Here is a 26,385-nt window from a genome sequence, read left to right as displayed (position 1 = left end):
GTCAGCACAGAGCCCGACGCGGGGCCCGAACCCACGAACCGCGAGATCATGACCTAAGCGAAAGTCGGACGCTTAACCGACTAAGCCACCCAGGCGCCCCGACCCTCCCCTGCTTTTGCTGTCTCTCTCAGAAATAAATAAAAACATTAAAAAATTTTTTAAAAAACAGATAAATTGGACATTATCAAAATTAAAAACTTTTGTGCTTCAAGAATACCATCAAGAAAGTAAAAACCCAACAGCACCTGGGTGGCTCAGTCTGTTAAGTGTCAGACTCTTGATTTCAGCTCAGGTCATGATCTCACGGTTGGTAGGTTTGAGCCCCATTTTGGGCTCTGCATTAACAGTATGGAGCCTGCTTGGTATTCTCTCTCTCTGCTCCTCCCCTACAATCTACACAATGTGAGAAAGTATGCAAACCATGTCTCTAATAAGATACTTATACCTACAGTATATAAAGAACTCTTGCAACTCAATAACAAAAAGACATATAGCCCAATTAAAAATGGGCAAGGGAGGACACCTGGGTGGCTCAGTTGGATAAGGGTCTGACTCTTGATTTCAGCTCAGGTTTAGTTTATGTTTTGTAAGTCTGAGCCCTGCATCTGTCTCTAAGTTGAGAGTGCAGAGCTTGCTTAAGATTCTCTCTCCCTTTTGCTCTCTCTCTAAATTAATAAACTAAACTAAACAAATAAGTAAGGGCAAGGGATCTGTAGCTATTTCTCCTAAGAAGATAGACAAATGGCCAATAAGCACATGAAAAGATACTCAAGGGGCACCTGGGTGGCTCAGTCAGTTAAGTGTCTGACTTCCGCTCAGGTCATGATCTCACAGTTCATGAGTTGATCCCCACATTGGGCTCTGTGCTGACAGCTCAGAGCCTAGAGCCTGCTTCATATTCTGTGTCTCCTTTCTCTCTGCCTCTCCTCCACTCACACTCTGTCTCTCTCTCTCTCAAAAATAAACATTAAAAACAATTTTTAAAAAAGATACTCAACATCATTAGCCAAAAGAAATAAAAACAAATCCAAAATGAGATATAACTTTACCCCTACTAGTATGACTATAATCCAAAAGATAGATAATAAGAACTGTTGGTGAGAATATAGACTCAACTTTGTAGTTGACTCCTAACTCCTAAACGTTATAGTCAGAAGTCCTGGACAGATTTAGCAGTATGGAGAACAATGCCCTTAACCTCACAATTTGGCTAATTTCAGGTAAAAGCACTAAAATAATTACAACATATGAATCTAGATTTTTCAAATTAATAAAATTTTACTACGTTTGTGTTTATATATTTAAAATTTTTCTACTTACCTGTGGGTCCACTAACCACCCATGGTACAAAGGAATATCAAGAAGATCAAATACTATGCATTCTGGTGTATATTCGAACACTCGAACACCAGTGAATTTTACATTTACATCCAAGCCTGTCTGTAGTTTGTGCAAGATTGCCATAGCATCACTCATATTCTGAAAACAGAAAGGAGAAAAGTAAAGATGAGAAATATCAAACCATGACAACAATGACAACAACAATAGCAAAGATATTTAAATACAGGCACATTTACTTCTAATTTCCCATTTTATCTAATTTATGCATCCCTTCAACCAATTTTTATTATTAACTACCGATGGTGTACCAGGCATTAACCTAAGTTCTAAAGAGGTAACAGCAAATAAAACAAAGTTCCTGATTTCATATAACTAATATTCTACTTTGAGAGACAAACATAAATATACAATATAATATCAAGTATTGATACAAATTGAGCAGAGAAATGATAGGGATGAGGGGCCTATTTAAGACCAGGAAGACCAAAGACAAGGTTTCTAGTCCAAGGTCTCCCACTTATGGGTATACATCCAAAAGAATTGAAAATAACATCTTGAAGAGATACTTGTACACCAGGTTCATTATAGCATTATTTACAATAGTCAAGAGGTAGAAATAGCCCAAATGTCCATGACAAATAAATGGACAGAGACATTGTGGTGTATATATACAACGGAATATTATTCAGCCTTAGGAAAAAAAGGAAATCCTAGAACATGCTACAACATGAATGAAACCTGAGGACATTATGCTGAGTGAAAAAAGCCATCACAAGCAGACAAATACTATGTGATTCCACTTATATGAAATATTTAGAGTAGTCAAAATCCTGGAAACAGAAAGAATGGTGGTTGTCAGGTTATGGACAAAGGGAGAGCTGGAGGTTGTTCAATGGGTTTAGAGTTTCATAGCTTTACAGGATGAAAATGCTCTAGAGATCTGTTTTATCAATGTGAATATAGTTAACACTGCTGAATTACACACTTAAAAATGTTTAGAGATTAAATTTTATATTGTATTTTAATCACAATTAAAAAAAAGAAACGAGCTATCAAGCCATGAAAAGACATAATGGAAATTTAAATGTACATTATTACTAAGTGAAAGAAGTCAAGCTAAAATGGCTACATACATGAGTCCAAATGATACAGTGGGAAAGGCAAAAAATGGAGACAGTAGGAAAGATCAGTGGTTGCCAGGGGATTAAGAAGAGGGAGGAATGTAAAGGCAGAGCACAGAAGATTTATAGGACAATAAAACTACTCTATATGATACTATAATGGTGGACATATGTCATATTATACATTTGTCAAAACACACATAATGTTTAACCAGAATGAACCCTAATGTGAACTATGGACTAAGGGTGATATTTTGAGTCAGTATAGGTTCATCAATTATAGCATGCATCAATGAATGGATGTTGATAGTGGGAGAAGGTTGTGTATGTTTGGAGTAGAGAGGGGAAGAAGGAAAGGAGATATATGACAACTCTGTTCTGTTCACTCAACTTTGCTATAAACTTAAACTCTTTAAAAAGGCAAGGGAGCTCTTTAAAAGTCACACTTAAATAGGGGTGCCTGGATGGCTCAGTCAGTTGAGCATCTGACTTTGGGTTAAGTCATGATCTTAATATTTGTGGACTGAAGCCCCATGTGGGGCTCTGTGCTGACAGCTCATAGCCTGAAACCTGCTTTGGATTCTCTGTCTCCCTCTCAGTCTCTGCTCCTCCCCTTCTCATACTCTGTCCCTCTCTAAAAAATACATACGCATTAAAAGAATTTATAAGAATGACACTTAAATATCAACCAGAGCAAAATATTGAGTCTTGGGAAGCTCTGAGGGGAAAAAAGCATTCCAGACAAAATAAAAACTAGTGTAAAAACTGATGCAGAAATGAGTTCAACACAGGCGTCCATGGAATAGCAAGGAGTCCTGAATGGCTACAACAAAATTAATCAAGTAGAAAGTAGTGGGAGATGACCCATAACCAGTAAAGAAACCAAATTAGTAATCAAAAATCTCCCAAAAACAAGAGTTCACGGCCAGCTGGCTTTCCAGGAGAATCATACCAAACATCTAAGGAAGAGTTAACACCTATTCTCTTGAAGCTGTTCCAAAAAATAGAAATGGAAGGAAAACTTCCAAACTCTTTCTATGAAGCCAGCATTACCTTGATTCCTAAACCAGACAAAGACCCCACGAAGAAAGAGAATTATAGACTAATCTCCCTGATGAACATGGATGCAAACATCCTCAACAAGTTATTAGACAACTGGATCCAACAATACATCAAAAAATTATTCACCATGACCAAGTGGGATTTATACCTGGAATGCAGGGCTGGTTCAATATCCACAAAACAATCAATGTGATTCATCACATCAATAAAAGAAAGGAAAAGAACCACACGATTCTCTCAATAGATGCAGAGAAAGCATCTGACAAAATATAGCATCCTTTCTTGATAAAAACCCTCAGGAAAGTAGGGATAGAAGGATCATTCCTCGAGATCATAAAAGCCATATATGAAAGACCCAACGCTAATATCATCCTCAATGGGGAAAAACTGAGAGCTTTCCCCCTAAGGTCAGGAACAAGATAGGATGTCCACTCTTGCCACTGTTATTCAACATAATATTGGAAGTGTTAGCCTCAGCAGTCAGACAACACAAAGAAATAAAAGGCATCCAAATTGGCCAGGAGGAGGTCAAATTTTCACTCTTCACAGATGACATGATACTCTATACGGAAAACCCAAAAGATTCCACCAAAAAACTGCTAGAACTGATCCAGGAATTCAGCAAAGTGGCAGATCATAAAATCAATACACAGAAATGAGTTGAATTCCTATACACCAACAATGAAGCAACAGAAAGAGAAATCAAGGAATCAATCCCATTTACAACTGCACCAAAACCCATAAAATACCTAGGAATAAACATAACCAAAGAGGTGAAAAATCTATACACTGAAAACTATAGAAAGCTGATGAAGGAAACTGGAGAAGACACACACAAAAAAATGAAAAATATTCCATTCTCCTGGATAGGAAGAATATTGGTAAAATGTCAATACTAACCAAAGCAATTACATATTCAAAGCAATCCGTATCAAAATAACACCAGCATTCCTCACAGAGCTAGAACAAACAATCCTAAAATTTGGTATGAAACCAAATAGCCAAAGCAATCTTGAAAAAGAAAACCAAAGCAGGAGTCATCACCATCCCAGACTTCAAGCCATATTACAAAGCTGTAATCAAGACAGTATGGTACTGGCACAAGAACAGACACTCAGATCAAGGGAACAGAATAGAGAACTCAGAAATGGACCCACAAACGTAAGCCAACTCATCTTTGACAAAGCCGGAAAGAAGATTCAATGGAATAAAGACAGTCTCTTCAGCCCCTGGTGCTGGGAAAACTGGACAGCAACATGCAGAAAAATGAACCTGGGTCGCTTTCTTACATCATACACAAAAATAAACTCAACATGGATCAAAGACCTAAATGTAAGACAGGAAGCCATCAAAATCCTTGAGAAGAAAGGAGGCAAAAACCTCTGTGACCTTGGCTGCAGCAACTTCTTACTCAACACATCTCTGGAGGCAAGGGAAACAAAAGCAAAAATGAACTATTGGGACCTCATCAAAATAAAACCTTCTTCACAGCAAAGGAAACAATCAGCAAAACTAAAAGGAAACCAATGGAATGGGAGAAGATATTTGCAAATAACATATCAGATAAAAGGTTAATATCCAAAATCTGTAAAGAACTTATAAAACTCAACACCCAAAAACAAATAATCCAGTGAAGAAATGGGTTAAAGACATGAACAGACACTTCTCCAAAAAAGACATCCAGATGGACAACTGACACATAAAATGATGCTCAACATCATTCAACATCAGGGAAATACAAATAAAAACTACAATGAGATACCATTTCACACCTTCAGAATGGCTAAAATCAACAAGCCGGGCAACAACAGACGTTGGCGAGGATGCGGAGAAAGAGGATCTCTTTTGCCTTGCTAGTGGGAATGCAAACTGGTACAGCCATTCTGGAAAACAGTATGGAGATTCCTCAAAAAATTAAAAATGAAACTACCCTACAGCCCAGCAATTGCACTACTAGGTATTTATCCGAGGGATACAGGTATGCTGTTTCAAAGGGACACATGCACCCCAATGTTTACAGCAGCACTGTTAACAATAGCCAGAGTATGGAAAGAGCCCAAATGTCGATTGATGGATGAATGGATAAAGAAGATGTGGTGTATATATATACAATAGAGTATTACCCAGCAATCAAAAAGAATGAAATCTTGCCATTTGCAACTACATGGATGGAACTAGAGGGTATCATGCTAAGCGAAATTAGTCGAAGACAAATATCATGACTTCACTCATATGAGGACTTCAAGATACATAACAGATGAACATAGGGAAGGGAAGCAAAAATAATATAAAAACAGGGAGGGGGACAAAATCATGAGACTCTTAAATATGGAGAACAAACAGAGGGTTACTGGAGGGGGTGTGGAAAGGGGTATGGGCTAAATGGGTAAGGGGCATTAAAGAATCTACTCCTGAAATCACTGTTGCACTATATGCTAACTACCTTGGTTGTAAATGTTTAAAAAATTAATAATAAAAAAAAGTAGTGGGGGATGAAGTCAGAAAAAGACAGACTACAAGGACTTGCTGGCCAATTTAAAAAGTTACTCTGTCCGTATCTGTTTTTCTTGTAAATACAGTCACATAATCTATACTGAATATTTTAAAACATGTTTTTCTAAACATTTTTAATATATTAAATATAATTGTACTTATAGAGGATATATTTGATGAAACAAAAAACTCCTCCGATATATAAAATTTACTATAATTTTATTGAATCCCTACTGTTAATCAGATATTGTGCTATATATTCAAGATATAAAATAGAAGACTATAGCCTACCAGAGGCCTTATAGTAGAAAAGGTGAACATAAAATAAATTATTTTATGGGGTGCCCGGGTAGCTCAGTTGGTTAAATATCTGACTTCAGCTCTGGTCATAGTGTCACAGTTCGTGGGTTCAGGCCCCATGTGAGCCTCTGTTAGCAAAGAGCCCACCTCAGGTCCTCTGTCCCCCTCTCCCTCTGCCCACTCACACTTTTTCTCTCTCAAATAAACATTTAAAAAATCCTTTTCTGTTAAAACTAAGGATTCTCTTTGAAATCTGAAAAAGATAAATTAGGTCAAAGAACACAATTCTCTTTTACCAAATAACATAAAATTCCATTCAAAGAGACTGTACAAACTGAAAACAGAAATTACTTAGATGTTTCAAATTTCAAATTTATCAGTGAAGAATTTATAACAGAGTAACACTGTTATATACTTTGGCTTTTTCACCTTTTGCTAACAACTGTGTTCTCCCAAAACAATATATTTTTTTCAATTTTCCCCAAAGTTGAACCCTTCAAAATAATCAGCTCACATTTTTTCCCTTCAGTGTTGTAAAACTTTCCTAAAGTGATAGCAATGATGAATCTAAAAGAATAGTAATAACAGTGAGCAATTATAGGATTATAGTTCTACTACTACTTCTATATTTGTTAAATTCTTTGTTGCCAGTCACCCAATTTCCTTTAGCTCCTGGACTCATGCTTACACTTTTATATACCTTCTATATTTGTTTATAAATTATGTAGTATTAAAATAACAAAATAGGGGCACCTGGGTGGCTTAGTCGGTTGAGCGTCCGACTTTCGCTTAGGTCACGATCTCGCGGTTCGTGAGTTCGAGCCCCACGTCAGGCTCTGTGCTGACTGCCAGCTCAGAGCCTGGAGCCTGTTTCAGAGTCTGTGTCTCCCTCTCTCTCTGGCCCTCCCCTGCTCACGCTCTCTCTTTCTCTCTCCTCGAAATAAATAAAAATATTAAAAAATAAAATAAAATAACAAATCAGACACCATTTGATAATCTCCATAAAGATTAATAACACTGATAAAAATGAATATTCATAAATAAAGAACTAAAAAGGATAAGTATTTTGCCATTTTGTTCCTAAATCTGAATTATCATAATAATATAAATCCTTGGGATGATCACTTACATCACAAGGAAGGATTACTATTGGTTCCTTTAAGCCAGTGGTTAAACTATTGTTCTGTTTTTTTTTAATTCTTTAGAATTTTTCACAAAGGTACTTCTGACATGGTGAAATATTTTAAATTTAACATATATTTTAAAAATATATTTGCAGTCATTTAAAAACCTCTCATACACACACACACACATACACACAGTGCTTTCTTGTGTTGTCAGGGTATCTATCAATAAGCAAAACTGGAAAAGATATGCTTTTTATGTTATTACTTGTGATAAACAAGTTTTAATTAGGAAGATTTCAGCCTTACATTGGTGTCTCTCAAATTTAGGCTTAAACATTTTTGCTCACATAAAATTATTCAAAAAGAAAATTATTCAATCACAACTATGGAACATTAAACATGAGCTCAGACTCAGCCTTATCAGCTTTGTACATGCTATTCTCAAAACTAATGGTAATATGGGCCGCCTGGGTGGCTCAGTCAGTTGACTGTCCAACTTCAACTCAGGTCATGATCTCCCAGTTCATGAGTTTAAGCCCTGCTTTGGGCCCTGTGCTGGCAGCTCAAAGCCTGGAGCCTGCTTCGGATTCTGTGTCTCCCTTTCTCTCTCTGCTCCTCCTGCATTCATGCTCTGCCTCTCTCTCAAAAATAAACAAACATTTAAAAAAATTTTTTTTTAACTAATGGTAATGTAATCATAATACCTTATAAATAGTTTAAGAGCTTATCTTAAATGCAGGGTTATTTTTCACCTGACATGTAGTTCTCATAAGAAACGTAAGTGGGTTGTTAGATATTGTTTCAACTTTGAAACAAAACTTTAATTCCAATCATTTTCCAAGAGTCTTGATCACCTTAATGGAAATGTTTCCTGAGACTACAAGATGGACTTGAAAACAAAATGCTGAGATCACTGGCAAATACACATTAATCAAGATTTTCTCAAGACTGCAACAGTAGTAAAATGAATTCTGAGGATGATATGAAACTACAACTATAATTCCTAATTTCAAGTTTCTGTAATATTCAAAAGAGCTTCACTGACTTCAATAAGAAATTCTATACAATTGCTAAATAATATAAATTGAATCATCACTTTATACTTATAAAATATCATTTACCACTTTTATATATTGGAGGTTAGCATGAGACTTCATTTGAAGAGTTTTCTACCACAAAAAAAGTTTGGAAACAATTCCTTTAAACTACAAACTCCAATAGAATTTAAGTGACTTAGCATACCAATTGGGCTTTAGCTATAGATTTCCTACTTTATAGAATGAAGTAATGCAATATGTAGGCTCTTCAATTCTAGTAGGACTAGATAATTCCATCATTTAAATTCAAGTTTTGCAATACTGAATGAATTTTGCTTCCTTTTTGCCAATTTGATACCAATGAAAGCATGTTAGAAAGGTTGCTTTGAAAGTAAATATAAAGGTTCCAATGATGTCTATTTCTTCCTTGGCTGATCATTCCTTCCTCTAGAAGAACCTGATTCTTTCTTGCCTTCTATTGTCAAACAGAGGAGGAATACTGAAGAAAATGAAGTTCTGCTTGCTTCCTTCCAGCTCCAATAGTTTTGAGCTTCTCCTATTTTACAGAACAAAATCTCTAAAGAACATGCGAGAACTGTGGACACACTGAAGACTACAGTATAGCAGATTTTGTCCTAATGACACACCACTGACATCATTTACTCAACTTCCTCCCAAATATAACTTAAGTATAAAATACAAATGAGGAAAGATGAATCAAAAATAAATTCACTTGAAAGTGAATTTTTCTTTTTTCAAAAAATTTTTAACGTTTTATTTTCTTTTTGAGAGACAGAGAGACAGAGCATGAGCAGGGGAGGGACAGAGAGAGACACACACAGAATTGGAAGCAGGCTCCAGGCTCTGAGCTGTCAGCACAGACCCTGACGTGGGGCTTGAACTCACTAACCATGAGATCATGACCTGAGCTGAAGTCAGCCACTTAACTGACTGAGCTGCCCAGGCGCCCCTGAAAGTGACTTTTTCAAGAAAAATACCAGATTATCATTCTACATAGGTCTGTAGAATATTATCTATGTTTCATTTCATATAGCACATATGTTCACACAAAATAGATATCCACACAAGTTATGGCCTATGGGCCAAAACTGGCTGTCAGCTAACAATGGTTTTTACATTTTTAAAGGGTTGTATATAAAAAAAGCTACTGACAGAGACCAATGAATACATCCATAAGTTAAAATTGCACATCTTAATGTAACAAAAGTTATGTCTATTACCTGCTCATAGTTTAAACGTTGAATTTCTGAAATTTCTTTTGGCTTTGCATCAAGCATGTAATCTCCTGCAAAAAGAAATTGTGAAGTTGCCTGTTTATACTTTCTCATTACAAAGCTAATAGATTTTAATTATAAATTATAGAAATAAGTGACAAAAAATTAACTCCCACTTCTATTCAGAGAAAATGTTAACTGTTTGCTATAGTCTGAAATTACATACTATAGTGCTTTTGAACCTTTTTATTCCACCTTACAATATATTCGAGCATTTTTCCATGTCACTATAATAAAGCTCTAAAAGGTTGTGTCAAGTTTCACTGTTATCAATAATATAAACTATTACCTCGTGACTTTTTCAAGAATGGGTATTATCAGTCTTTTAAATATCTGCCATTGTAATAAGTATACAAAATATTGTTTGCATTTGAAAAACTGATATATTTGTAAGTATGTATTTTTATTTGTTACCACCTTTTTTTCCCTTCCTTTTAAAAAATATGTATGACTGGGGCACCTGGGTGGCTCAGTTGGCTGAGCGTCCGACTTCAGCTCAGGTCATGAATTCACGGTTCGTGGGTTCGAGCCCTGTGTTGGACTCTGTGCTAACAGCCACCTCAGAGCCTGCAGCCTGTTTCCAATTCTGTGTCTCCCTCTCTCTCTGACTCTCCCCTGCTCATGCGGTCTGTCTCAGAAATAAATAAAACATTAAAAAAATTTTTTTAAAATATGGATGACTTAGTATATGTGGCACCTTTTTAATCTATGTAACACCATTTTATCTTTTTTAATTTTTTTAAATGTTTTTTATTTATTTCTGTGAGAGAGAGAGAGAGAGAGAGAGAGAGAAAGAGAACGAGCGTGAGCAGGGGAGGGTCAGAGAGAGAGACACCTAATCCGAAATAGGCTCCGGGTTCTGAGCTAGCTGTCAGCACAGAGCCCAACACGGGGCTTGAACCTATGCACCGTGAGATCATGACCTGAGCCGAAGTCGGACGCTTAACCGACTGAGCCACCCAAGCGCCCCTATGTAACACCATTTTAATATATGCATTAACTTTTTCTATATACAATTTTTAAAGTTTATTTTTTGAGAGAGAGCAAGCGTGCACATGAGCAGTGGGAGAGAGAGAGAGAGAGAGGAGAGAGAATCCCGAGCAGACTCCACACTGTCAGTGCAGAGCTTGATGCGGCGGCTCAATCCCAAGAACCATGAGATCATGCCCTGGGCCGAAACCAAGAGTCCGACACTTACCCAACTGAGCCACTCAGGTACCCCATTATATGCAATAAATTTTTAACCTATGTTTGCCTTTTTAATTACTTATTAACTATATATACATCTTTTCTTTAAATTGCCTATTTAGACAAGTGTCATTTTTTTCTTATTGAATGATAAGCTATTTTTTAGTAAAATGACTTTTTAAAAAATTGAAGTATAGTTCATACACAATGTTATATTTGTTTCACGTGTTCAGTATAGTGATTCAACAACTCTGTATGTTACACTATGCTCACAAGTGCAGCCACCATCTGTCACTATACAACACTATTACAATCAATATCAATATCACTGACTATATTTCCTATGCTGTACCTTTCACCCCCATGACTTATTCCTTCTATAACTGGAAGCCTGTGTCTTACACTTTCCTTCACCCATTTTGCCCATCTCTTCACTACCTTCCCCTCTGGCAACCACCAGTTTGTTCTCTATATTTATGAGTTTGTTTCTGTAAAAAACTCTTTTCATTAGAGGAATTAGAACACTTCCTGTTACATGTGTAGTAAATATTTTTTCCCCTATTTTGGCTTCTAACTTTATGGTGATGCTCTTTATTTTTTCTTTACCATAAGTATTTGATTTTGATATAGTCAAATTCTTCTATTATGGCTTCTGGTTGGATGTCATGTTTAGGAAGATCTTTACCTATTAAGCATATACAAATATTCACATACGCTTTTTAAAAAAAATTTTTTTAATGTTTATTTTTTAGAGAGAGAGAGCGTAAGTGGAAGAGGGGCAGAGAGAGAGGGAGATACAGAATCTGAAGTAGGCTCCAGACTCTGAGCTGTCAGCACAGAGCCTGATGCAGTACTCGAACTCATGAAATGCAAGATCATGACATGAGCCAAAGTCAGACACTTAACTGATTAAGCCACCCAGGTGCCCCACGTATGCTTTCTTCATGTAATTTTATGTTTGTCTTTTTTAATGTTTAAATCTTTAACTTATCTGGAATTTATTTCGATATAAACAGTGATATATAGCAGCAACTTCTCACCTAGCCTCCCAAATCACTACCCTGAGATAAACAGTCATATGCTCTAGCAACTGAGGCAGCCAGGCACCCCAAAACTGTTTTAAATATAAGCTTTACTTTTCTAATTCAAAATAAACTTCTAAAGACTGCACCAAGTATTCTTTTAAGCTTTTCAACAAGAGATTTCTGATAACATCAAGAATTTCTGAAAAAGGATTCCTATGATTATCAATATATTATTACTTGGGCTTTTTGTGTGTATATGCTTTTAATTAGAACTAAAAGATAGCAAAATCTAATTAGTAATGATTTTATTTCACATCGGTACAAGAACTCCAAAAGCACTAAATTAACTGATTCACAGAAATGTATACTTAAATATTTTTGAGTCCTTTCTAAATATGGCATGTTGTATATTTGTAGGTTGAGGATTTCTTGTAGCATTTAACTGAAAACTATATTTTGAGCAAATTCTATACATCATTTATTCAAATAATTGAGGACATAACTGCTATACTTATATCTTATACATAGGTTCTGTATTTACCGTGATAAAAGGCCGCATATGCGTTCCTGACTAAAACTTTAGTGGAGTCACGGGGCCCCTGGGTGGCTCAGTCAGCTAAGCGTAGGACTTGGGTTCAGGTCATGATCTCGCTGTCTGTGAGATGGAGCCCCGCGTTGGGCTCTGTGCTGGCAGCTCAGAGCCTGGAGCCTGCTTTGGATTCTGTGTCTCCGTCTCTCTCTGCCCTTCTCCTGGTTGTGCTCTGACTCTCTGTATCTCTCAAAAATAAACATTTAAAAAATAAATAAATAAAATATCTTAAAAAATAAATAAAATGTTAAAAATAAATAATAAATAAATAAAACTTTAGTGAAGTCAGGATGCAGAACATCCTAGAATTCAATATTAAATGGTCCTGAATATGCTATCATAGGTTAAAAAAAAAAAAACCCTTAGGTGCTAAGAGTAGAATAGTTATTGTGAAAGACACAGAGACGCAACTCCTCTTTTCCTGAGGGCAGGAAAGATTTCTGCACAAGAGAAGAATAGCCTCGCTAAGGTAGTCAGCTTCTTAGATGGACCTCAATAATTCCTGTCTCTTAGTATTCACATCTTTGTAAAATCCCCTTACCTGAAGTATGGATTGGACTTACACACTTACTGTGAATAAAATAGGACACAAAAATGAAATAAATATCAATTCTGAAATTAGAATACTGAATATTGTGGCTTTTGTCATGCTGCTCTCCCAATTGCTCATTCTGAGGAAAGCCAGATGCCATGTTCTGAATTGCCTTATGAAGAGGCCTGCATAGCATAGAACAAAAGGAGGCCTCTGCCTACAGTTAGTGAGGAACTGAGGATCTCAGTCCAACAACCTGTGAAGAACTCAATCTTGCCACCAACCATGTAAATAATCTTGAAAGCAGATCCTCCTGAATTAGGCCTAAGGATGAGACTGCAGCCCCAGCTGACACCCTAACTGCAGCCTCATGAGTAACTTTGAGCCAGTCACTCAGCTAAGCCATGCCCAGATTTCTGACCAAAAGACACTGTTAGATAATACATGTTCTTTATTAAACCAGTGGATTTAGGGATGATATGTTATGCAGCAATAGATATCTATATTTTTAGTAAAGTTTGTAATAAAAGAATAAGATATTTTTAAAAGGCTGAGTTTGAGTTTCTAAAACAGATTTATGTATCTAAATAAATAATCTCTTAAGAGTGCCGTTTTGGGGCACCTGGGTGGCTTAGTCGGTTAAGCGTCCAACTTTCGCTTAGGTCATGATGTCGCTGTTCGTGGGTTCGAGCCCCGCGTCGGGCTCTGTGCTGACAGCCAGCTCAGAGCCTGGAGCCTGTTTCAGAGTCTGTGACTCCCTCTCTCTCTGACCCTCCCCTGCTCACGCTGTCTCTCTCTCTCTCTCCTAGAAATAAATAAAACATTAAAAAAAAAAAAGAGTGCTATTTTGGGGTGCATGGATGGCTCATTCAGTTAAGTGTGCAACTACTGTTTTCGGCTCAGGTCATGATCTCATGGTTTTGTGAGTTCAAGCCCCACACTGGGCTTTGCGCTGGCAGCATGGAACCTACTGGGATTCTCTCATCTTCTCTCTCTGCCCCTTCCCCACTCACTGCCTCTGCCTCTCTCAAATACCTTAAAAAAAAAAAAAAAGAGTGCTGTTTTGGGGCACCTGGCTGGCTCAGTCAGCAGAGTGTGAAACTCTTGATCTCAGTGTTGTGGGTTTGAATCCCAAACTGGATGTAGAGATTATTTAAAAATAAAATCGAGTGCCGTTTTGTCTAGCTCATCTAACCTTTATATCTAAAATTGGTCAACAATACTATTTTAATCAAGAAGTATTTACTGAGCCTACTGTGATTATTTAGTAATAGGCTAAAACAAATATTAGGAAATAAACGTTTCTCTTAAAAATCTCATAATGTGGCTAAACAAAGAATACAAAAGAAACAGAGAATGATACGATGAAAAAGTATAATATAATATGTAATAAATGCCCTAATTACCAACTGATTTTGAAAAGAGATATTGATAAAACTTGTAGCATCTAGAAATATTCTTTGGAGGGGGTCTTATCTAAACTAGATTTAGAAAAAGGGGCAGAACTTGGCAAGGCAGTGAGGGAAACAGCATTTTTTTGAGGGAGAAAGAATGACAGAAAAGCACATATAAAAAACATCATGCCGGGGCGCCTGGGTGGCTTAGTCGGTCAAGTGTCCGACTTTCGCTTAGGTCATGATCTCGCGGTTCGTGGGTTCGAGCCCCACATCGGGCTCTGTGCTGACTGCCAGCTCAGAGCCTGAAGCCTGCTTCAGATTCTGTGTCTCCCTCTCTCTCTGACCCTCCCCTGCTCGCGCTGTCTCTCTCTCTCCTAGAAATAAATAAAACATTAAAAAAATTAAAACAAAAACAAAAACAAAAACATCATGCCATGGCATACCTGGCTGGCTCAGTCGGTAGAGTGTGCAACTCTTGATGTCAGGGTTGTGAGTTTAAGCCCTACAGTGGGTGTAGATATTATTGAAAAACAAAATCTTTAAAAAAAAAAAAAAGAAGAAGAAGAAAAGGGGGGCATCTGGGTGGCTCAGTCAGTTAAGTATCTGACACTTGATTTCACTTTAGGTCATGATCTCACAGTTTGTGATTCTAGCCCTGCATCAGGCTCTGCACTGACAGTGTGGAGCCTGCTTAGGATTCTCTCTCTCCTTTTCTTTCTGCCCCACCCATGCTCTCACCAGCTCTCTCTCAAAATAAAAAACTTAAAAAGAAAGAAAGAAAGAAAGAAAAGAAACATCACGCCATATGGACAGGTTATAAGGTTTATACATCAAATCCTGGGTGGCTTAGTCAGTTGAGTATTTAACTTCAGCTGAAGTCATGATCTCCTGGTTCACAGGTTCGAACCTTGAGTCAGGCTTTGTGTTGACTGCGCAGAGCCTGGAGCCTGCTTCAGATACTGTGTCTCCTTCTCTCTGCCCCTCCCCTGCTCACTCACTCTCTGTCTCTCTCTCTCAAAAATAAATTTAAAAAACATTTAAAAAATTAAGAAGGTTTATACATATGATTTATGTTGTAAAATGATAGGAAATATGAAGTGACCAGATTACAGAAAATCATAAATAGGGCACCCAGGTGGCTCAGTCAGTTAAGCATCCAACTTTGGCTTAGGTCATGATCTCATACTATCTGAGTTTGACCCCACACTGAGTTTGACAGAACAGAACCAGTTTGCAATCCTCTGTCCCTCTCTATCTCTGGCCCTCCCCTGCTCATGCTCTCTAAATAAATAAACTTAAAAAAAATCATAAATAGTAAGTTTGGCTGCTTGTGAAAGATTGTAAGGGATCTTTCTTTACATTTTAAGTAAAGAAGTGAAATATGAAATTGATGCTTTAGGAAGATAACGATGGTATGTAGGCTAATTTAGAGGGGAGAGGAAAACAATAGAGTTTGCAATAAATCACACCATGAAGTATCAGTATACAGAGAGAGGTAAAAATTTCAAAAAACAAAACCCCCAAGACTTTGGGTCTGGTTTTGTTGTTGTTGTTGTTGTCTTCTAAAAAAAGAACTTTAAGACTTTGTTACTAATGGGACATGCCAGACAAAAAGAAATCAAGTAATAAAAACCTGACAGCTACATTAGGCCAAAAACTGAAAGAGAGGTTTTGGCAGTGGTTAGCTTATCCCAAGTGAGCACTGGGAAAAGAGAAGACAGGTTAACTCTGGGCAAAATTAAAATGCTTCAACAATGACCTCCCTATATAGTATTTATGTGTAAAGATAAAATAAATTATCTTTTTTCTAAATGTTTATTTATTTTTGAGAGAGAGAGCACACACAAACCCGAGTCACCAGGGGAGGAGCAGAGGGGAAGAAGACAGAGGAGCCGAAGTAGGCTCTATGCTACCAGCAGTGAGTCTGATGCCAGGCTCAAACTCACAAACCATGAGATCATGACCTGAGCTGAAGTCAGATGCTTAACCAACTGAGCCACCCAGGCACCCAATAAATTATCTTTTAAAAAGTCAGATAACACCACCATGCCAACAACTATTTTCCTTACTCACTAACCATCATAGTCTCATCATCATGTGAGCTATTCTGGATAAAGCCATAGTATATATTCCTGCTAGTTGTGCTTCTTTCATTATCTTTCTATCTATGTTCTACCTTCCACCTACACTTCTTTCCAACCTTATTTTATTAAACTTCCTAGCACTTCCTAGGTATCCCGGCTTATCATGTTCCTTTCTCAGTGTCGAAGCCCTCCAACAGGCTGTGTCCATGTGTGGCCCTGCTCTAATACTCAGGTAACAGAAATTTTCAAATTAAAATGTACTCTTCTTCTAATCTTTGCCAATCAAAATTCCCATTCTCTTGTGGTCTCTAAACTAGGTGCTATGAAAACAATTGATGGTTTGTCTTATAATTTTTCTACTAGTGTTTGCTTATTAACTCAAAAGCATCTCCGGTTCCTCCAGAGAACTGAAGTAATCTCTAGAGGAGAAAATCTAAATAGCTTAAAAATTAAACAATTTGTTCTGGCAGGGTTGGCCCTGAATAAAGTTTACTTTTGGCAAGCCAGAGTCTTCAGTATCTCTTTTCTCACGTCACTCTTGCTTACTTCTCCCCCACCTCTCATTATGATCATATTACTTTCATGCTGCTCCTAGGACTCCAAACCACTTTAGCTACCCCAGATGTATATATTTCTTCCCTTTCCCTTTTTCCCTATTAAAATTCTCTATCCTACCTCCTGCTTCTTCATGGCTATGCTAGCTAACAAATAAAGTTAATATACAAAGACATGCTAATTATTTTCTAAGAAAAATACCATGTTAACATTTTCATAGTAGAATAATACATTATGCAGCTACATTCACTGCATTGTTGACACCTCCAAATAACTTGCCCACAGTATGTACTCAGTCAGTATTTGCTGGATAAGAAAAAATAAAAGAAGGAAAAAGACAAGTCGTGGGAATATCAAATACTATATCAAAAACACTTTTGAGTGGTGAAGAGGCAGGAGGGACATACTTTTGAGTATATGAGCATTTCAGAGTTCGTTAAGTCACATATGGGGGTGCGCAGATGGAAACAGCACATCATTTAACCTCTCTGATCTTTGGTTTCTTCATCTGTAAAATGAAAAGGCGCTACAATTTCTGATGCTTTTATTTCCATTCCAATCTTACCCTTTTGTACTATTAGTACCTCCACACTTAATACCTTTTGGCTCTGCTCATGGGTCTCTGCACTACTACTTCTTTAATTATGGGAACTAACAGCAAAAGAGCTCATTTGATGTCAGAAGGTATGCAGACAAAGGCAAGTGGAGTGGTGGTAATAACCAGCAGGGAAGAGGTTAGGTAAATGGCATCACCTGTGACAGAACAGAAAGCAGAGCCAGAATGAAGCTAGAAGCTATGGAGTAGCAGTATTGTAAGCCCATATGTAACTTTAAATTTTCTAGTAACTACATTTAAAAAAATGAAAAAATAGATGAAATTTATCATTTCAAGAGTAAAAAATTAATGATACTTTATATTCTTTTTTTCCATTAAGTCTTTGAAATCCAATGTATATTTTACATTTATAGAACATTCCAATTCGCATTGGCAAAATTTTAATATTTCTTCCAACAGCAACATGTGGCTAATGGTTACTATACCAGACAGTGCAGGTTTAGGTGATTCTGGTCCCCTAACTCCGCTACCTACCTCCCAAACTCTTCAGCTTAGCTATAACCCACCTAATCCAATCTCCATTCCTAAAACTATACAAAATGCACACTTACCAACCACCGTCAAATTGTGCTCATTAATCATTCCTCCAAATGTGTCTTATATATTTTCACATCTAGCTTGAACTCTAAATATTTCCACCTAACCCTGTAATATTCTTTTTACTTCTTTACAAGAGTTTAGAGTCTAAGTATACTTAAAACCTAGTATTCTGTACCCTCCTTCCTTCTAATACTCCTCTTGGCTTCTCGCTCCCGGCTCTCCTGGTTCTTGTCCTACCTTACTGGCTACTTCTTCCTTTACTTCTCTATCCTCTACCCCATGCATTTCAGCAGGGCGATGTTGCCCCAGAGGTGGCTAGCGGGAGGGGGACAAAAACTGATTCCCTGGGGGAAAGGCCAAAAATAACTATTATAATGGTTTGTCGCCTTCAAAGGGCACAGTATATGAAGAAATGCACAGTATGTCTGTGTATTAAAATATCCTGGAGGGGCACCTGGATGGCTCAGTCAATTAAGCATCAGACTCTTGATTTTTGGCTCAGATCATGATCTCACGGTTCATGAGAATGAGTTCTGCACCAGGCTCTGTGCTGGGCATGGAACTTAAGAGTCTTTCTCTCCCATTCCCTTTGCCTCTCCCTGGCTCATGAGTGCATGTGCTCTTTTTGTCTCTCTCAAAAAATAAATAAATAAATAAAATTTCCTAGAGTAGATTAGGGCAAAGTTGTCTACAAAGCTCCTTAGGGGGCAATAATTTAAAAAAGATTAAGAACCACTGCTCTACCTCATCTCTGTGTGCTAGGAAATTTTAGGAGACAATCCTGACCCTCTTCTCTCTTTATGCTGTCTCTAGTAATGATCTCATCAATTTGCACAGATTTTAAATACCATTTTTATACTGATGATTCCTAAATTCCTATCTTGAATTTCAATGTCCTCTGGAACTCATGGACTCTCCTCAGCAAAATCTCCTAGGTATTTTCTTCTCTTGATGTTCCTTTCACCTTCTTGCCTAAATGAAATCTGGCTCTGCCTACATGACACTGCAGCCTTCTCAAGTGATAGTTCTTCTCGGGGCATCTGGATGGCTCAGCTGGTTAAGTGTCCGACTCTTGATTTTGGCTCAGTCATGATCTCACAGTTTGTGGGATCAAGCCCCTGCATCAGTCTCTGCACTGACAGCACCGAAGCTTGCCTGGGATTCTTTCTCCCTCTTTCTCTGCCTCTCCCCCATTGGCCTGCATTTTCTCTCTCTTTCTCTCAAATAAATTAACTTAAAATAAGTGACAATTCTTTTCTCTCATACTTCCTTACCAGTGAGCCTGAAGGTGGAGCAAATATCTGTTAGCTCTTGTCATTCTCTCTCCCACTCTTCCCTAAAACTCCTCAATTTTAAAACTCATGTCATCAAATACTACCCATCATCCATCCATTTGGTTGCAGTTCTCTACCAACTTCCAGATTAAGTCCTCTCATTCCTAGCTCACTGTCTCTCTCCAACCACAAATCCTGCGATAATTTTTGGTAATTTCAATATTCATAGAGCTGATCCATCCAAAAACCTAGCCTGTTCCTTGACCTCTTCTTCAACAAAAATCTCATAATCTATCTTACCTCAGAGATTCATTCCCTATGGTCATACAGTTTTGTCATTACCAGGTTCCAAAATTCTTAAGCTCCATCAGACATAGAATCCATTAATTCTATAACATTTTCCATTAACATATTTATATCTTCGTTTCCTCTGTATGCAACTTAAATTCCATGGCCTATCATTATAATCTCTCTCTACACACACCTTCAATTCCCTAGACTCTTTCTTCAATATACTCACTTGGCAAAACTCCATCTCTCGTGAAATCCTGCTCCACACTATGTAAGCCTATAGTCACGCAGTTAAATGTGACTAGAGAAATCATACCACCATGCTGTCTGGTTTCACTAACTTCAGAGGTAATGCACAGGAATCATACCACACCTCCCATTCACTCTGCTACTCTTCTACAGACAACTATTTTATACCTTCCCTCTCATGGTCAACACTCCTTATTCATCCTCACTCACACCTCATGACCTAGTTCACCTGTTCAGCACTCAAGAGACCTGCTACAAGCTACCACAACCACATCTACCGACCTACCTGCATCTATTTTTAATACATTCTGTCTCACCTCTTACTGCTACAGATGAACTATCTGTTCTGAGTCTAATTCTTCTATTTGTCAAAAGATAGTAAAAAAAGATATCTATTTGTCAAAAGATAATTTTGGGGCATCTGAGTGGCTCAGTCAGTTAAGCATCTGACTTCAGTTTGAGTCATCATCTCACAGTTCGTGGGTTCAAGCCCCGCATTGGGCTTTGTGCTGACAGCTCAGAGCTTGGAGCTCACTTCAGATTCTGTGTCTTCCTCTACTGTGTGTCCTTCCTCCACTAGCAATCTGTATCTCTCTGTCTCTCAAAAATGAATACAAACATTAAAAAAAAATTTAAGTACTCTTTTCAATTTCTTTTCTCCAGTTTTTTTAAACAGCTCTGAGTTATAATGTACAGACCATACAATAAACCCATTTAAAGTATGCAATAGGATGCAAGTATGTTAAAGGAAATCATCATGATCTAATTTTAAAACATGTTTGCTCTCCCCTCAAAGAAATTCTGTACCCATTAACAGTCAAATCCTATATGCCCTTTTACTTCTCCACCAATCCCAAGCAACCACTAATCTACTATCTCTAAGTTTGTTTATTCTGGACATTTCATATAAATAGAATCATATGATATATGATCTTTTCATGAGTCGGCTTTTTTGACTTTAGCATTATGTCTTTAAGTTTTATGTTCTATTTATTTTTTCTTTTTTTCTCTTTTTTTACGAGAGAGAGAGAGAACATGAACAGGGCAGACGGAGAGAGATTTCTTCTTTTAATGTTTATTTCTGAGAAAGAGAGGGAGAGTGCATGCACATGCAGGAGAGAGCCAGAGAAAGAGGGAGAACACCAAGCAGGGGTGGAATGCGACACAGGGCTCGATCTCACCATGCTGGGATCATAACCTCAGTGGAACTCTAAAGTCAGATGTTCAACCAAATGAGCCACTCAAGCGCCCCCTATATTTTGTTTATCCACTCATCAGCTAATGGACTTTTGAGGCATTTCTTTTTTTTTTTTTTTTTTTTTTGTTATTTGAATAATGCTGTTATTAACATTTCTGTACAGGCTTTCATATGGACATGTTTTTACTTCTTTTGGGTGAAATAATAGGGTCATATGGTAATTCTATGTTTAACTTTTTAAGGACCTGACAAACATATTTATACCTTCATTTTTCTCTTTATGCAACTTAAATTCTATGACCTGTCATTATAATCTCTCTCTACACACACCTGACAAACTGTTTTCCAAAGTAACTATATTATGTTACATTGCTATTGGCTATGTATAAAGGTTTCCAATTTTTTCTTATACTGACTCTGTCTGGCTTCCTTCCATGCACTTGTCGAGGTTACCAATGACCTCTTTATGGCTCAATCAATAGTCAAATCTCAGTCTTCATCCAGCTTGACCTATTAGCAGCATTTGGTTCAGCTAATCTACTCTTCACTGAAACTTCATTTGGATTCTAGGAAATCAGTCTCCTGTTTCTCTTCTACCTGGCTTAAACACACCTGTTATTCCTTCTTCCACAATCTCTAATCATTGGCATGTTCCACACTCAGTCCATTAATCTTTCCCTTTCTCTATCTACATTTATTTTAGCTGTGATTTCATGCAGTCTACCATTTATATACGTTTCTGTTCCCAAAGGTATATTTACAGGCTAGATCTGTACTGCTCAATACACTAGCCAGTAGCAACATATGGCTATATAATTTTAATTAAAATTACTATTCAGGTCCTCAGGCACATATGTTGCATATTAAGAGCTCAAGAGCCACATGTGGCTAGTAGTTACCAAACTAGACAGCAGACATATTGAACATTTCTATCATCAGAGAAATTTCTATTGTAAAGCACTGACTGATCTAGACCTTTCCTCTGAACTCTAGATTTATGTACTGCCTTCTTGAAATCTCCACTTGGATGTCAATAAACATCCTAAAACCAAAATCCTATTATTCTGCCCTAAATATGTTCCTTTTATATTTTTCCTGTTTCAGCTGATGTTAACTCAATCCTTCCAGTTTTTCAAGCCAAAAACCATGGGGTGAACCGCTCTCATTCTACATTCAACTGACCACAGAATCCAACCACATTTTACGAATCTCCACTTCTACTACTTTGTTTGAAGCTACCACCATCTTTTGCCTGTTGTAACAGCATCTTTTGTTGTAATAGCTTCCTGATATCCCTCCTTCTGTCCTTTCTATCGTAAGTTCTATTTTCAACCTAACAACCAGAGAATTCTTGTTGAAGTCAAAGTCAGATCACATCAGTCCTCTAATCAAAATCCTCTAATGGTTTCCAATGTCATTCACAGCAAACATCAAAAGTTGCTGTATTAGCCTACAGGGCCTTACATGACCTGATCCCATTACTTTTCGAATGTCATCCCCTTTGCATACTCCTTGGAAGTCATACTGGCTATTCATCAAGGCACCAAGCACATTTCACCCTTCCCCATGAAATATAATTTAGAAGTCACAAAGTTTAGGGATGCCTGGGTGACTCAGTAAGTTCAGCTTCCAACTGATGAGTCATGATCTCATGGTTTGTGAGTTAGAGCCTCACATCAGGCTTTGCACGGACAGTGCAGAACCTGCTTGGGATTCTCTCTCTCTCTCTCTCTCTCTCTCTCTCTCAAAATAAATGAACAATTAAAAAAAAAAATCACAAAGTTTAAGAATCATTAAGCTAGACTAAAAGAGGTATAAATAGAAATTCTATTTCCAGTTATCTGAGTATTCAAAAGTAATCTGCCCTTAACTGTAACATTTCCATAACCAGTGAATAGAATTAAATTATATTAATTACATAAAGAAAAGCGCCTTCCCAAAGCTGGAATCTCTATCACTTTCCTAAGCCTATATTTCACCCAAAAACACTTAGCTAGTTGTCAAACTAATCAGGTGACAAATTTTTTTTACAGAATTTTTCTTAAACACTTAATTACTAAAATAACTAAGAATACAGATTAAGATTTTGTATTTGGTAACAGTATAAATATATAAATTCTTATCCATTAAACTGTAAAAGACTTCAGTGTGATATACAGCTACCTGCTCTGTAAACAAGTTCTACTGAAAGCAGCTGGTCTGCAAACTATATACTAGTCTGTTTTGAAATAAGAAACTTGCCTAAGAATGCAACTTAATACACTGCTTCCTTCATCAAGAAAATGTACTCTAGAACATTTCAGATGAACTAAACAGTGTATTTATGTAAATGTTTTATATTTTGGCACAAGCTCCTATCTCACTGCGGATTGGTAACTAATATTTCATAGACTGGCATAGGTCCATGAATCCACTTTGGATAGCACTGTTCTAAATCATCTCCTGAGTCTTTAAATTAAGTCTATGCAATATATACGCACAGACATATATATGTATGTGTATATATATTAATATACATATATATATCTTTCTACATGCAATATCAGAATTTCTGTACCATTTCCCATTCTAAAATTTATTAGGAATTAATATGTATCTTGTTCTTTTCTAGAAGTTACTCAGTGTCATTTATATTACAGAATTTTAATGCTGCTTAGAAAAAGCCTGCAGAAAGGTGTAACATCCAAAACAGTAATATAATGATAGAAATTTTTAATTAAGAGCTTCAAAATTATAATTTTAAAGTAGATTATATAACATCACTTCAGAAAGATGTGATTTGGTAATATATTAGTTTTTAGAAACTTTTATTTTATTTTGAAAGAGATATAAAATCATTCACTTTTCAACACTAACCTAAATATTCCATCAGCTGTTCAGCAGTTATGATTTCCATCATCGGTGGAAGTTTCACCTGAAAAACAAAGTATTTTTTCTATAAAATCAAATGTTTTAGGTGATTAAAGTGCTTCTTAAAGTAAGAAAAATAAGTTGTATGTGTATATATGTTTCTACTGTATGTATACATTGATAGTCATGTTATTAAAATCTTTGTAACTAATCTTCATAAAATATAACACAGTTAATCCTATCACCATAAAATTTCCAGGGTGATATAAGATCTCATAAACTGAGAAATCTATTTTCAAAGCCAAGTGCTATGCCTTTTGCCACCCACTATGATTGTCTCTAGGTTCCTACAACAGTGCCCTACATGATAGAAAACGCAGTTAAAGGGCAGGAAAAGGCACCAAACATGGGATAGGTCACCCATAGAGCAGTTTTACTAAAGACAGGCTTGAACACAGCTCAATATGCCTTTACTTTAGTTTACTTTGGCCATTTTTATTGCTGAATGATTATAATAAATACAGTATGAAGATATGAGTCATATACTGAAAAATTTGTACTGTATGATTCCACTTGCAAAGTTTAAAAGCAGGCAAAATTAAACTATATTGTTTACAACTGCACACTTGGTGATAAAATTATTTTAAAAAGTAATTAAGTGACAAAAACAGACACTCATATCAACGGAACAATAGAGAACCCAAAAATGGACCCACAAATGTATGGCCAACTCATCTTTGACAAAGCAGGTAAGAGTATCCAATGGAATAAAGACAGTCTCTTCAGCAACTGGTGCTGGGAAAACTGGACAGCAACATGCAGAAAAATGAACCTGGACCACCTCTTACACCATACACAAAAATGAACTCAACATGGATGAAAGACCTAAATGTAAGACAGGAAGCTATCAAAATCCTTGAGGAGAATGCAGGCAAAAACATCTTTGATGTTGGCTGCAGCAACTTCTTACTCAACATATCTCTGGAGGCAAGGGAAACAAAATCAAAGATGAACTATTGGGACCTCATCAAAATAAAAAGCTCTGCACAGCAAAGGAAACAATCCCAAAACTAAAAGGAAACCAATGGAATGAGAGAAGATATTTGCAAATGACATATCAGATAAAGGGTTAGTATCCAAAACCAATAAAGAACTCAACACCCAAAAACAAATAATCCGATGAAGAAATGGACAAAAGATATGAATAGACATTTCTCCAAAGAAGACATCCAGATGGCCAAACGCCACGCAAAAAAATGCTCAACATCACTCATCATCAGGGAAATAACAAATCAAAACCACAATGAGATACCACCTCACACCTGTCAGAATGGCTAGTGTTAACAACTCAGGCAACAACAGATGCTGGCGAGGATGTGGAGAAAGAGGCTCTCTTTTGCACTGCTGGGGGTAATGCAAACTGGTGCAACCACTCTTGAAAACAGTATGGAGGTTCTTCAAAAAGTTAAAAATAGAACTACTGGGGCGCCTGGGTGGCTTAGTCGGTTAAGCGTCCGACTTTCGCTTAGGTCATGATCTCGTGGTTCGTGGGTTCGAGCCCCTCGTCGGGCTCTGTGCTGACTGCCACCTCAGAGCCTGGAGCCTGCTTCAGTCTGTGACTCCCTCTCTCTCTGACCCTCCCCTGCTCACGCTGTCTCTCTCTCTCTCCTAGAAATAAAAAAAAAAAACATTAAAAAAAAAAATAGAACTACTGTACGACCCAACAATTACACTACTAGGTATTTTTCCAAGGGATATCGGTGTGCTGTTTCGAAGGGACACATGCACCTCAATGTTTATAGCTTCACTATCAACAATAACCAAAGTATGGAAAGAGCCCAAATGTCCATTGATGGATGAATGGATAAGAAGATGTGGTATATATATACAATAGAGTATTATTCAGCAATCAAAAAGAATGTAATCTTGCCATTTGCAACTACATAGATCAAACTAGAGGTTACCATGCTAAGTACAATTAGAGAAAGACAAATATTGTATGACTTCACTCATATGAGGACTTCAAGATACAAAACAGATAAACATAAGGGAAGCGAAGCAAAAAATAATATAAAAACAGGGAGGGGGACAAAAATCATAAGAGACTCTTAAATATGGGAACAAACAGAGGGTTGCTGCAAGGGTTATGGGAGTGGGGATGGGCTAAATGGGTAAGCAGCACTAAGGAATCTACTCTTTAAGCCATTGTTGTACTATATGC

The 26,385-nt window shown here is 37.1% G+C and overlaps 1 protein-coding gene across 2 annotated transcripts in view; it reads right to left on the bottom strand.

Annotated features, from left to right (window-relative positions):
* Positions 1-26,385, bottom strand: part of MINDY2 (MINDY lysine 48 deubiquitinase 2) — an 84,922-nt gene that overhangs the window by 45,245 nt on the left and 13,292 nt on the right. The window contains exons 2-4 of one of the 2 annotated variants that reach the window (XM_039230641.1): positions 24,171-24,228; positions 9,723-9,787; positions 1,321-1,479 (exon numbers count right to left, since the gene is read on the bottom strand). In XM_039230641.1, coding sequence (XP_039086572.1) covers positions 1,321-1,479; positions 9,723-9,787; positions 24,171-24,228 — 282 coding nt within the window. The remainder of the gene's footprint in view (positions 1-1,320; positions 1,480-9,722; positions 9,788-24,170; positions 24,229-26,385) is intronic. The other variant, XM_039230642.1, reaches the window with a different exon arrangement.

Source organism: Hyaena hyaena, unplaced genomic scaffold (genome assembly GCF_003009895.1).
Source record: "Hyaena hyaena isolate Hyena2069 unplaced genomic scaffold, ASM300989v1 scaffold_49, whole genome shotgun sequence".
NCBI lineage: Eukaryota > Metazoa > Chordata > Mammalia > Carnivora > Hyaenidae > Hyaena > Hyaena hyaena.
Note: the sequence above shows the minus strand (reverse complement) of the source record. Positions and strands in the feature narration are given on the sequence as shown.